This window comes from Anopheles cruzii, chromosome 3, assembly GCF_943734635.1.
Source record: "Anopheles cruzii chromosome 3, idAnoCruzAS_RS32_06, whole genome shotgun sequence".
In the NCBI taxonomy this organism is placed as follows: Eukaryota; Metazoa; Arthropoda; class Insecta; order Diptera; family Culicidae; genus Anopheles; species Anopheles cruzii.
Window position 1 is genome coordinate 15,967,178 of NC_069145.1, and position 14,755 is coordinate 15,981,932.

Here is a 14,755-nt window from a genome sequence, read left to right on the forward strand (position 1 = left end):
GAAGAACTGAGAATCGAGACTGTGAAGGGTTAACGGACGTCGGTTGCCGTCCCTCGTTGCGCCCCCTATTCCGTGTCGGGTGTACCGTGCCGTGTAAACAGGTTTTCTCTCCCGATCCACAAGAAGGGCGTTTATTGCGCAAACGTTTAGCAGTCTCTACCTCCGACGCACATGATCGGCACATGATTACGCTGCATTCCGTCGGGGCAGTCCGGAGGAGGCGGTGCTACAATTACAACCGCGAGTCACTTTCTTTCGTGGTGGCGATCCTAGCACGAGGATCAAGAACCGGAGGATGAATGAACTGAATTGTTCTACAAAGTATATTTGTATCCATTAGTTCGCACAACAATCGTTCGTCTGGAACAATAATTCTTTATGCTAATGTGCCCGCCAGACCCAACGGAACCTTGTCTTGTCCCAGTCGTCACCGCGGCGCGGCATTAATACTAGTTGCTGGCAATACATACAATCGCATCGCGTCGCGATCGCCAATTGCCTGAAGAAGTGCCCCGCCCGCACTCTCCGAATACTACTGCTTCCCCAAGTTAGAATAAGTTATCACAATCCTGTGTGCCCGATGCCGCGTGTGTGCGATCGTTGTCCGAAGAGCCTCCGAGAGCACACCCTAGTATTTAGCTCGCTCGTTCTACTTCCCCGTCTACGCTGTAGGGTTACAACGCCAGCCAACGTGCCGAAGTCCTAGAGAAATATGCTTTCGTTGTGAGCGAATCCAATGTTGCTGATTCCGGTTTCTTCGACGGGCCTCGGGAAGTGCGATTCGATGCGCCTGAAAGTAGATAATCCGGTGAGCGCGGTTAGCAAAGTTTTATTTATAGTAAATATTTAATTTATGGTCAATCTTTTCATTATTTTCTTAATTTTTTCGCACTAAAAAATTCATTTCAAGTTTATGCCAGTTTTAATAATGATTTCGACTTACACTCGATCGTGCTCGTTGTTGAGGCCTGACTTTTTGGCCGACAGTTTGGCTTGCCGCCGTTGCCGGTACTTGGGGCTCAGTTTATCCTTCAGCATGGCCAGCGAAAGGGCACCTACGATGCTGAAAACACCCATGATCGTCATCGGCAGATACTGATCGTAATGTTCCTGTGTAGGTCGAAGACAAGAACAATTGATTAGATTTCCTGACTCAAACCGCACAACAATTGGCCTGCCACGTTGCCCACTGGAACCGACACTAATGGCTCAATTTATTTGGCGCGTCAGCCAGCCAGGCCGGTGCGCGGGGCCAGTAATCGAATTATGAAACACTAGACCGCACTACTCACCAGCAGCCACAGGTACGGGACGATGATGAGGGCGACGCCGGCCGCAAAATTCCCCACGCCGACGCCAAGGTTGCGCATGGTGGTCGGGTATTGGTAGGCGGTAAACGTTGGGATGATGGCGTTACAGGCCCCGACGCAGCACTTCACTGTGTGAGGATGACAAAACAATCGGATCGGTCGGTGCATTAGTTCGCGGTGTTGATTAAGTTTCGCTTTTTCGGTCCACGCCACCCGGTCCGGGGACGGGCAGCGAGAATTGAGAACACTTGAGTAAATCAGGGATACGATAGGGATCCGGGACAAATTGGATAATGCTTCGGGGCTACCCGCGAGGACCCACCGTCAAGAAATTCGTCCAAATCGCGCGCCGGTTGGAAGGAAATGAAATTAGTGTCTCGAGGATGTCGTCCCACGCGGGAGCTTAATTAATCAACTCAACGGTGGCCACGACGGCACACCGGATGCCGACTTACCTATCATCGCCAGCGTTATAATCAGCCAGAGGTTGCCATCCGGGACGAAGTTCATCACGATGCAGGACAGACCCGCGACGACCATGTAGAGGAATAAATTAATTCGCAGCCCGAGCTTAAGCACGACCACGATGCTGAGGCAGATGGCAATCGATTCCACCGAACCGGCAATGACCTGTGCGGAGAAAGAGCGAAAAAGAGTTGTAACTCTTCCATTTCCGAGTGTCGGTGCGTTAGGCAACGGAACTACACGGTACCGTGTTGATGTAGATGTCCCCGCCGAGGTTGCTCAGGTGCAGCGTGACGCCGAAGTAGATCAGGATGATGCCGAACCAGACGACGATCATCACCAGCGTGGTGCGTACAAACTTCTGCCGGAACACATCGCCAACGGAGACGGCAGCCTCGGGTTGCTCGCCATCGGCTCCGATGCTGGCCGCGGCCACCAGGGATTTGCGGCAGTGGTCGGGAAGTGACCCGAGCCCGTTGCAGCTGGTGGCCCGCTCGAGCAGCTGGTAGAGTTCGTCGAGCCGGCCCTTGGCCAGTAGCCAGCGGGGAGACTCGGGGCAGCGGCACCACAGGCCGACTAGCGCCAGGCCTGGCAGCGTGATGGCGAACTGCATGGTGCGCCAGTCGCGCGTCACGTAAGCGATGCCGGCCGCCAGGATGTAGGCCAAGGCCACCGGAAGTATGTTGAGGATGCCGATGATCGTCCGGTACCGGCCGCTCACCAGTTCGACCACCAGCACGAAGCTCACGACGGCGACCGACATCGAGGCGAACCCGAGCACCACCCGGAGCGCCATGTAGAGCTCGAGCGAGCTCACGAATCCGAGTGCAAGTCCTGCGAAAAAACGGAACAAACGAGAGGGTTAAATCGATGGTTGCGGGACGTGGCCAAATTCTGCGCGGCAGAAGTCCTTGGTCTCTGGCTAAGGCGGGTAAAACCGGTTCCCTTTTACCACCAGAGCTCCTTAGTGGCCTTCCATAGCGGGAAGTGAACGCACCGTTGGAAGCTGGTTGTGGTTGTGTGCGTTAGTGTCTTAGTTCCTGCTTCCGGGGCAGTGATTAACGTCTCGCAGTGCTCTACATTAGCATACTGCACGCTCAGCTGCGGCTCGGTTGCCGGACCCCATCCCGGAGCATTTGGTTTCTAATCGAGTTTAAAATTTCAACACAGAACCGTGACAACCAGCATCACGCACCATCGGTACCGGAGAATGCCGGTCGGTCACAAGCACGTGCTGTGCTTGTGAAACGTGCAGACGTCCGCGGCGCCGTCAGCATCCCCGAGCCAATCTCGGCCCATAATTGCACGTACACGGGGTCTGAATCACTGATTAGAGTTGCTCCGATGTTGCTCCCCCACTGTGTGGTTGGTTGTGCCGTTCTTCTTCTTGGCAAACACTGACTAATGTCGGTGACTAGTAAAGCGAGCTCTACATTTTGTCTTATATGGGGCGCCCGAATGACAATCGTAGGTCTAATCGTTTATTGATCAAATCGTGTAGATTGAATATCGAAAATAGCGTACCAAGCGCCATCTGTTGAACTAACATATGGGCTGAAAAGTCCCGATTCTTGCTTCATTCATCGCTTTTTCAGTTAGTACTAATCTTCGAATGAAAGCTGCTAAAATTAATAGTATTCTACTCATAAATTTTTTAATTATTGTGCTAAGGTTTGCCGCTTGGTTTGCCTCCAAAATTCCCCTTAGGGAGGGACGAAGTTGGTGGCTAGTTCTTTGATAAATCTCAGACCATTACACCCGGTCGGGGTCGGGTAATTGGTTTACTTTCTGGTACTTTTACGCGACCGTCTTCAGTTATTCATTACACACTGATTCGATAATGACTGACGCGATAGTATCATTTGTCACTACCGTCCACTGCATTACGTTGATGTGCAGTATTATTAATGAGGTTATTTCCGCTTTTTTATCATACGGGCGGATAAGGAGAACCATACGACTATTGCAGGGTTTTATTGCACCACCAGTCGGCCATATAAACGGCCTATGCAAACCGATTGCTATTACTTCTCACAAACTCCAAGGGCAGAAATAGAACGGACGGCTTGAACAGGTGCTGCGAGTAGTCTTTGCAGAGTGCATCTGCCGTCACTCCATAAATCTCCGGTTCCAGTTCTCGGGATCGATCTTAACACACACGGATTCCAGCTGAATTCCCGAGTTCGTGCACAGAGAACGCTTGAAAGAGCATCGCACCCACCCGACTCGCCACACGATCCATCGGGGCGCGATTTAGTAATTAAAGCACAAACGGCTCCGGAACGGCTCCAGGGTGGAGGAAATTGACTTGGCTCGTGGCCGGGAAAACGTGAATTACAACGTGAACCGCGTTTGGGGTTGGCGCGTCATCTATTGTGCAATTCGGCCAATTCAATGCCTACCGTGCCGTAATGGTGGCTCCCAATTTGGGCTTTGTCCGATCAATTTGTGACACGTGACTTCAAATCGGACATCGGCACAAAACAAACAACTTTCCGCAACCGCAACCACTCAAAACGATTGTACTAAAAGTGCGGCCCATTACAAGCGGGGGGGTTGTTACTGCACACGATGGCCACATTATCGACAGCACGCAACAAAACACAACACAAAAAACGGATGTTGTGGGACCTAAACGTCCCTGCGCGACGCTAACCGTGGCTAACTAGATGGGCGTTCCGCGGAGCACGCGCTCACTTGGATGGCTTAAAATGGCGTGAAATTTGGCCGATAATTGGCAGCGGCGGCAATTTGGACCCCGCTTACTATCTCGGAACTTACCGGTGACGGCCTGGGCCAGTGCGAAGCCCATCAGCGTGTGGCGGCGCCCGAACTGGTCGCTGATCCAGCCACTGCCGACACTACCGAGGGCGGCCCCGGCCAGGAAGCTCAGCTCGACGAGGCTCACCAGGTACGCCCGGTCACAGACGAGCCCAAACTCGGCCACGATCGTCTGGCCGAAAATCGAATCGTCGTACTCGTAGGCTGGACATCCGCCGGCCACAGCCACCGGCGGCAGGTCGTTCGCCGTGGCGTTCGTGAAGCTCGCGAAATACTCGAAGAAGCTGTCCAGTGTGAGCCGCTCGTACGGGGCGTCTGCCCGGAAGCTGCATTGCCCGTCGGGCTGGGTAAGGTTGCGCCACACGGCTAGTGGCACGGCCGCGAGGTGTTCCGGTCGGGCGCACCAGAACTCACGGTTTGCGGCCTGTGTCGGTGAAGGAGAAACAAGCGGTTAGCAAAGAATATGACCTCCGGTTATATTTTTATCGTGGATTGGAAGTCTTGGAGTCTCGAATTCCCTGCATTTCTCTGGCGTCCCGCTCATTATCTCGATCAAATCTTGGAGCCCGCTCATTAACTAGCGACAATATGCAAAAAGCCCGTCAGTCGCCATTCCGATAATGATCGTTCCAAATCCAATCCATTGCGCCATTCCGTCGGTTACACGCAACGATAATTAGAGTCACGAGTAGTAGCAGTAGTCGGAGAACGGTAAAAATAGATGCCCGGTGGGTCACCGGAAACCGGTTCAATGGGCGCGTAACGCACCGTAACGCATCGTACGTGACGTTTCAATGCCGCAAGTGGCCCACTGTGTCTTGTTTACTGATTCTCAGTGGGTTGTTGGGGTTCGTTCGCTTCCTCGTGGCCGGTACACGACCGGACGGTCAATGTCAACAGGCGGAGCGGGCGTGTTGCGAATTTCGCAACCCGTTACACGAGGCCTGCGAAGGCTCCGGCGAGCCGGCGAACGAGCCGGCGAACGAGCCGAACAAGCTTTGTTGGCTAACTCTGGCCAAACCTTCGACGACGGCTTCGGAGTGTGTGTCGATCGTCGAGTTGCCAGCATTCCAGAGCAACGCGTGGCACGGATCGCACCGTGTTCGCTCGGGCGATAAGCGATCTCTAGTGGAATGAAAATTACCGGCAAACGCCGGCATGGCCGGTACGCGTGCCCCGATACCGAGGGCCTTGGGCAAGGTTGCAGCGCTGCTGCTGCTGCTGTTGCTGGCACTTCCTCGTCGATCCTTCCAATCGATGCCAAGGGCGCCGGTTGCGGGCTAGCTCTCTGCGGGTATCGCTGGTTAATGAGCCCGCAGCTAATGGGCGTTTGATTCACAAGTGCAGACTAAGGCCTACCACGCAAATTCGCTAGGAGGAAGTAATCAATAATCGCGAGCGCACCCCTGCCGAGCTAGACTTTGTAACCTGTTTTGTGTTATCTGAATTAAATTAACCACATTTAATTTCACGCGTGATTCGGCGCCACGCGCCACAGCGTGTGGCAACTAGAAATGTCCTGCGGCTGTTTTTTTCTGTGGCTAACGGCGTGCGGTCCACTATCGGATTACGTATCCTATTACGGGAAGGTCGTTCCCAAATTCGCCACACGATCGAACTTCCTGGTGCAGACTCGCTGTTAAATGCTCAATCTTTGATTGATGAGGTTCCGTTCGTGGCGTAGGCCCATAAGTGACGCCGTGAACCAGTTTCTGTTGTTTATTTTTACAGCGACCAGAGGCTCGGGGGCGATCGATTAACGGACCATGTTAAGACACTGTGCGTCACACTGTTGTAAACGATCCTGACACTCCGGTGCTCAGCACGCACTAGTGCGCGGACTGGACGTCCTTCGGATCCGTTTGGACCGCGCGGACCGCGTGCGGAAAGATCGGCAGTTAGAACGCCGCCCGGTCGCGATGCTAACGGTGCCATGTTCTAGCGAACTCGGGCCACTCGAGGTTATCATTAGAAGAAATGAAGCTCGCCTTCCTGATTTCCTGCACTCGAGGTACAATCTAAGACTGCTTAGGCATCGCTGGCGCCACTAACCGTTATACAATGTATGACCACTGCGTACTCCAACCGCAATAAACATTCATGCGATCAGTATTAAAATATTCCACCGTAGCGACGCAGCTAACGGCCGCCCAGTGCGAGGCGGAAGGATCGATCAGTCGCACTTCAGGCAGTGCGCACTTTGTGACGTTTGAAATTCCGTCAGGATATTGCGTCAGTTTAGATCCAGATCCAGTCGTAACGATTAAGTTACGACCGCTTTCCTTTGGGGCGTTTGAAGTGCGCAGTAGCCCTCCCGGCGAGGGGTGCTCCACATCATCGCAGGTCGCAGTCGGGAAGGATCGCGGATCGTGGTGCAGCTTGGGCGAGCTCCACCGACACCAGGGTCGACAGCACTCTTCAATGTCGCGTATCGATTGGTCCACCAGGGTCGAGGCAGTCAGTCAGTCATCCTCGGAACGCACTGCCCGTTCGAGTGGGTTTTTGCACTTGAACGGCAGCTCGCGACCCCTGTCCAGAACCGGTCGTCCGACCGGATGCCGGAAGAGTGTTGGCACGCGTTCATCGGACCAAACGGAACCAATGGGAAGGGAATCCCACACGGCACCGGCCGCGAGCGCCTTTCGCTGGGTTTATTGCTCGGTTTCGGGGTGTCCAAACTTGCCACGCAGTTTCGAGCAGCTCGAGCAGCCGGTGAACAAACTTTAGACGGTCAAGGTCGAGAAGTGTTGCTCTGTCGGCGCCGAGAGCGGGGTTTTGCGTTCGGCAAGCTTAAGTTAATGAATTTAAGAGGTGGCGCAAACGCAAGGGACAAGCTTTTCTTCGAACTCGAAGGCCACCGGTACTGGCGGACTGTGGTGCAATCTCTGGCAACTTTAGACGGTTGATCGACGGCGAGCGAGCGATTTTCATTTCGATTTTCTCTCGTCAAACTGCAATTTGGTGATGCAAAACCCGACGCCACAATTCCTGCCGGCCACGGTCATCGTCGAGGGTGTCGCAAAACGAGGGCTCTGTGTCCGGTTATGAGTCCCCTCCTCGGGGCCCGGGGGTGTGCTGAAGTAGTAACGCCGTTAATAGTACAGCATGACAAATGGCTGCGTTTGGGCGAGAATTATAGATTTGCTACAATGGCACAAGCGATTAGCCCTGATCCGCCGTACTGCGTAGGGACACTGGTTGCATATTTAAATCGCAACCTATTTAGAGCGATCGAACGAAATCTTACGGCATGTTTACATCACCCTCGCCAACCCGCAAGCAGGATTGCAATTACTACATTTGACTGATTTATATGACGTCGGCCGGTGGAGATTCCATCGAAAACGAAAGTACAATTAGCAGCCGGTTTTTAATTTATTTAAGTAATAAATCGACGCCGCTGAATGTGGGACGCCGCAGCATATTAGTTGCGGTAGGTGAGTGAATTAAATAATAATCACTCCCCTGTCAACGGCTTAACCGGGCGTGCCGGTAGACGGTGGGCACACGGAACCGTGAAACGGGGGCCGCACCACCGTCCGTAATTGAACTTATGCAAAATGGTCCTAACCTTTCGATGAGTGTCGGCGAGGCAGTTCCTTATAACACTAATTCATTCAACCGTGAGTGATGTTTTCTGACGATTTTGAATCAAAGAAGGCTTTGTTTGATGGTGAGCCCACGAAACTGAGATGAGACGCCCATCTCACCACTTTAGTATCCCGTCTGAGGCGAATCGGTTCAGTCTTTATGAGGCAAACAAGCGTACGGTTCTTCTACGGAAGTCTTTTGAGAAATTTCTTTTTTTTTTGCAATTCTAGGCTAAACTTGCTGGCAATCTGTATACTAACTATTAAATAGCACCTCAATTTGTAGTCTCACCTAAAGCAAGTATTCGACTGATGGTAATGGATGAGCAAAGAGTTGCCAATCAAATCATTGGGTATTTTATTGTTCACGACCAACGGTCACTTAGTTTTATCAAATATTTTTACCGTCAATATGCCAAAGATTTGCTTTTGGACGGGCGCTTCAAGAACGGCTGGCATTGAGGAAAAGTGGAATTGAAATTAAGGAATTGACGCTCGAAAATTATTCACGAAAATGGTGTCAAAGAAAGTTCCTGAAAAACCTATATTTTGAAGCAGTTTTTAACCAAACACTAAACTACAGCGATGGTCGAATGGTGAACTAAGTTCAGTTTCTTCAAGCCGTGTTGCTTCTGAAAGGGTTTACGCAACTTAATCAATTTATTAACATAAATTTGGAATAGTTTTTTTCGGTTCTTTACTGAAAAGAATGTAGTTTTAATTTTGAATATTTACAAACCAGGGACAACATGCCATAGTAGTGTAAATAACCGACACAGTTCGTTGGGCAAACAATCACCGCGAAGGATGCTCCATGTTGAAACAAGATTTATGTCCTTAAAATAATCACAGGACAACCTTCAACGAGGCTCAGGGCGCAGTCTTACCCGTTTCCGACGTGAGGCACGCCCACGGCCGTTTTCCTTTCCCGCAGCGACGGGAAATCCACGTCCGGGGTTCTTGTGACCAGAATTATGTACCCTGGTCCTGATCGTGGGGAAAAATATGTAAGAAATAATCGGCTTTATCGATGACCGCCCGAAAAGTGCGAAACGTGAGAGACGACAAATCAAAGAAAATATGAATAATGAACTCATTTTTGTGGTGGGAAACCCCGTGTCCGCGGAGTGTGTGTTTTTTAAGCCTCTAACGGAGTCCTCTGGGGTCTCGGGGCACACATGTTCTGTGTTCTGCCAGTGGGAACCAACCGTCCGACGACGACTGCTGAGCAGTTGAGTTACCAGAAAAAGCACTTCCTGAACCATTTGGCAAACAGGAATTGTCAACTTTCGTTAAGTACGCCTAATGAACGTATTTACCACGGAGCCCTAAGCGATGATCAAAGAGCGACACCACCGGTTTAAGGTAGCCGAGTGCCCTAATTTACCGCACTTAGATCGGGGTTTTGCCAAGCGCGGCAGCTAATGTGCTAATGTGTGCCCCGCGGCATGGCCCAAACGAGTCGACGCATTACTCAACTCCGGGCTCCGTGTGGTGTGGGTGACCAATGGGCCCTAATGGGGCGCAGTAATGGAACCAACCTGAATTCCGTGAGCATAAACTGCATCCAGCGCAAGCCGTACCGAATCGGTGCATCAGCGGCATGCTCCTCAGGCTGCTGCGGGACTTATGCTACCAAACAGCTCGATCACCGCTTTATGCTTGATCGGAAACGCCGACTCTATCGTCGGCCAGGGTCAGCTGCCCAATGTGCGACCGAGCGTACCATTAATCATTAATCTGTTCCTTGCCACGATGCGATGCGGTCGCCAGCGTTTATGTTTTCCCTTTCGTCGGATCGGAGAGGGCTCGTTAGTGTGCTTGACTAATGTTTTGTCAACATTCGTCAACAGGTGTTGTGTGGCTTGTTTGAGATAGTAAACAATGCTGCTAATTACTTGAGACAGTAGAAGAGAGGCAAGGTTTAATTAAAAAGCTCCAAACTGGAGACCCAACCCCCGGTCCGCGGTATTTAGTGTCCAAACGAGATGACAAATGGCGCTTCGGTTCCCAAAAACGGACCCAACCTAATGCTACACCACGACCCGGGCCTGTCGGGCCACCTTGACACCGTTACATTCTGGGGGCGGATGTGAGCGATCAGCACGCCCCAAAACACGCCGGTCGATCGACCGCGCTGGATCGACCCATACTCGACCTAAAACACCCCGGGAAAGTGGCAAGTGGTGGTGTTCCGCTGGTGGCCACAAACTTGACCTCGGTCACCATTGACCCCCGAGCGGGCCCCAGACCTTGACGGAAAAAAGCTGCCAAAAGTGTGCCAACCACAGCCTCGTGGGCTGGCTGGCTGAGCCGGGGCTTCGAAAGTGAAAGGTGGCAGAAGGCCACGGGGCCACTCGAGCACTTACTGGCAGCATTCCAGTTTCGAGCGTTTAGGCAGTTATGTCACCAACGTTCAGGCAGCGCTCAGGAAAGGATCTTCGCGTGTCATCGTCAACGAACGCACGACACGCGAAACTGGAGAGCGGGAAATGAATCCGTGCCATCATCATCGGGGTCTTTGGAATTCAATCAAGTAAATGATGAACTTGACGCTCTCGCTCACTGCAATCAAAATATGTCGGCGTTCCTAATGCGCGCTCCATTCACTCCCTGGGCCAAAGAATCCATGCCAATCAGGGCCAAGTAGGAACCCTAGTGCCTTGCTCAAGCACCAGGCCAGCTTATCAGTCGGGTTAATCTTTGGAGTGGGTTTTTATGACACTTATTAGAATTCAAGTCGAGCGTTGGACGAAAACCTTAGCACAATTATGGCTTTTTAAGTGTCCAACGTGCGACGAGGGCAAAGAACCGATGGCCGGTCTTACTCAAGGACGCGCCGACGGGACAGACTAGTTGCTTCGCAAGCACAAAAATTGCAACCTTCCTTCTCCTCAGGTGAACATTGAGGAAATAAGGAATGGATTGGCCAATTCCCTGGGAAGGCACCCTCATTGGGAGCAAAATTTAGTATCTTTCGTTTTCGTTCGCCACATCTCTATGGAAATTAGATTAGTTGACCCATTTTAATCATTTTCAGTTTGATTTGAGCTCAACAATTCCGTCTCAACTGGCTTACTCTTTAGTTTTAAGGGTTTCTGACGTTTCTCGACGGCCTGAAATTGCTCTTTCCTAACCTGTACGTCTCCTGTAGTAAAAGGCACAAAAAACAATGATCTTCCCTTTACAACTACAAGATACGTCCACCGAGACGAAACGACCCTACACAATGACCTGCGGAGAACTACTGAAACTAGTGTCTGGCCGACTATTCAGCTTCACTACTCGCTCCCAGGAGGCTCCGAAATCCCGGGGGGAACACCCATGGGCCACTCACCTGAAACACTAGACAAAAGATGTGGAACGTGGTGGGAATCTGGAACAGGCACAGCACGAACGTCCAGCCGAACTGCCACCGGCCGTAGTGGCCGATGTAGTCAGAGATGATATCGGTGTTGTCGTCATCATCGGCGAGGTTACCGGTGACGTCGCTGGCGTTATCACTCTTATCGTCCACTGTGGCCACCATCGGCACCTTCGAGGCGCTTAGCTGCCCATCGGCTCCGGCCTTCGAGGGCCCGAGTGCCGTTTGATAGATATTGACCGTCCCGAAGTCCACCGTGGTACCGTGCTGCTGCGGTGGGCAAACGGGCCCAGGAGCAGCGGCCAGCACCGGGAAGGACACTTCCAGCCGCGGCACCGTCACCGTGTAAATGCCGGGCGCATCACCGGCCACACCGAACCGTTCCTCGCTGTTCATTCTCTGCACGTAATAATGTCGTTTCATTCTTCACGGTGCGGTCACATTGACACCAATCACTGTGATCCTTCCAAGATCCTGCCTCTGACACTCTGACTTCTAACGACTTCACTTCTTGGTTTGCTCCGACCGATCGCGTAGCTCACAGGTCGAGGACACAGTTCTAGCTCGCAGGAAGTGCAACAGAACACTGATGAAGCCGTGCGCGCCGCTGCTAAGTTAAATAGACACTCCGGTCCGGACCGGACGGCCTGCCCTACCTGTGCCGGGGGTTCTGTGCTTCGCACGCGAGTTTATCTTTCCCTCGGCCAACGCGTTGACATCGCACCGCGTCGTCGGGTGTAGTAGGTGCTCTACCCGATCGCGGGGGACACGAACTGGCCGAGTGTACTACTACCTCTACGCTGCGAACGGCACGACCGATCTCGTCGCTTTCGTTCCACCGTCCGATCGGCGATCGAGCCCCCGCCTGGGTTGTTTAGAATGTACAGCGCAAAGCAAACGGGCCGATTACTACTACGGCGGCGGCGACTACGACTCTACTTAGACTACTGTCAGCTGGAACTCGCCACTGCCGGGGAACTTTTGTTTCGTTTCGGACCCTGTTCGGACCCAGCATTGATTGTTTTCGTGCGCCATGTGTGTGACCCAAAACAACCCCCGGGGTTTAGGTTTGGTCTGGGGCTGTGTTCGTTACGAGGCGCCGCTGGCATTGGCAACAGAACGTCCGATTTCGGCCGTGCCCGAGAAAACGAGCCATTAGCGCCTCGACGCACACACCACGGACGGGTCCGTGTCCACTTGTCACCGTTTTGCTCTGCACTGAGCTAAGCTGGAACGTGTTGCCTGAGCCGGGGCGATAAATAATAGCGTCCCCAGAATGGGAACCGACGATTTTGATGGCTCGGATCAGCGACTTTCGGTATGAAAAGTCGTGTGAATCACGGAAAGCGCCAAGCAATGCTTAGCTGGTTTTTAGAAACAATGCCACTTTAAGGAGTGAAACGACAATGAGAGAGACAATGTTTGATAGTTTTCTGGAGAAATTAATTAATAAAAAAATAATGTTAATGTGTTGTTAATTTATAAAATTGTTGCTGTCTTTAAGTAATAAAGCTAATTATCGAATTCCTTCGAATTTGGTCAGGAATTTGATGTTTTTAATACAAACTAAACTAGTTGAGCGATTTAGTTTGGTGGCAAAAAGGTGAGTTTTAACGAAATATTTCGGTAAATCTTAAATATGAAAAATTTGTATGGAAACATATCAACTCGCAATGTTTTATTTCACACGAAATCTTTGGTTCGTTTTGTCGAGCAGTCTCATCTGTCTACTATTCGAACAGTTTGCGCTATTACCTAGATCTGTTTATGGTCCCTTGTTAAATTTCTTGACCCGCAAGTGATATTCAGATTGGCATTCAAAAAGCTGTTCAAAAAATCCTTCAACAAAAATTTATAATTATCTTAACTTACCGATCAATATTGGGGTGGCAGTTTTATTCTACAATCTTTAAGTTATTTAAAAATACATATGTATCTTTAACATAACATAAAAAAAAACGAGTACCCCGTCAATCTGGCCGTAACAATGCCTTCATTTCGCATCGAATCTCCTTCGGCAACCGGTTGCCCCGTGCGTTGCTCGCGGTGTTGATTGATAGCTTCAACGCGCCTTGGTGTAGAGGGTAGAAGTGAATGTTTATTAGATTAGCCACCGGAGCGTGTGCGCCAATCGGATCGTGTTACGGAAAATCAGCACATCCTTGGAGCTCCGGAGCGCAACCCGCAACGGGGCAGCATTCTAAGCATTCCGGTCGTGTCGTGCTCGGGTCGCGTGGCACAATCTCACTTCTTCCTGGGCCCGACATTCCTTCGCCAGCCCGACATTTCGCTTCGCCTCCATCGTCCGTGGTCCGCGGGCCCCGGTGTCGTATAACACTTCCCCATTTCTGGAGGCGCCACAGCAACGGAAAAAAAATGGACGATCAACAACATAAACTCACCACCCAGCCAGCACCGTTCGCGGTGGTTTTAGTTTTAAAGTTGCACCGTTGTAACCTACAGCCTCCTCCCCGGGTCGCTCTGGAGGTCTTTTGCCGGCAAGTGATTATATGGAATTGAGAGAAGAAAAAAAGCCGATTCCGTTCCGGTCGGCCCAAGGGACGGAAACAATGGGTTAATGTTGGGTCCATTTGTATGACACCCCAAAGGCAAGTCGGCGGCAGGCAGCTAAAACGTTCTGTGGAATGCCGTCAGCCAAACGTTAGCCATTTAGAATGGGGCCGGGCGTGCGGGCTCCCTTTTATCTAGCTAACCCTCTAGGAAGGTGTCAGACGGTGACCTTACCACACACTGGCCCGGTGCCCGATCCGCAATCTGGCCGGTCCATTGCCTGCCCCAGCTCCAGCGTAACCTTAGTTCAACCTGTTCCCATTGGCCAGGTGTGCGCACCGAGCGATCTGGTTCCCATCGATTGCACATCTGGCAGGCCACAGGCCCAGCGGGTGTCACTTGGCCAACGCTTCTATCCGTGCCTCCAGTGCCATTCCCTCGAGCATCGAAATCGTGACACTAGGAGAGCCGCATCAATTAACATACAATTAAGAGCCGTTGTTGGTGGAACCGTTTTTATTTCTGTTCAAATGTGGTAACGTAGATCGAAGGGGCTGCAGCGACCGTTCTAGGAAGCAGGGCATCCGCATAGTTACGACGTCGCTCGGCACCTCGTTACGCCGTGCTTGCGCCCTCTGGCAGCCTGGAAAATGCCCGAGCGCGAAGGTCACACTCGTCCGGAACGACCTCCGGAGCCTTTCTCAGTGGGGTGGGTGAATCATACAAACCACTAG

The 14,755-nt window shown here is 51.8% G+C and overlaps 1 protein-coding gene across 1 annotated transcript; it reads right to left on the reverse strand.

The window, feature by feature from the left end:
• Positions 1-313: 313 nt before the first annotated feature.
• On the reverse strand, positions 314-12,068 carry LOC128271583 (organic cation transporter protein). Its single transcript, XM_053009169.1, has 7 exons — positions 11,484-12,068; positions 4,557-4,980; positions 2,023-2,609; positions 1,766-1,940; positions 1,293-1,438; positions 944-1,110; positions 314-790 (listed from the first exon to the last, which is right to left on the reverse strand). The coding sequence occupies exons 1-7, from the start codon at positions 11,931-11,933 to the stop codon at positions 703-705; spliced, it is 2,037 nt and encodes a 678-aa protein (XP_052865129.1). The 5' UTR covers positions 11,934-12,068; the 3' UTR covers positions 314-702.
• Positions 12,069-14,755: the final 2,687 nt, after the last annotated feature.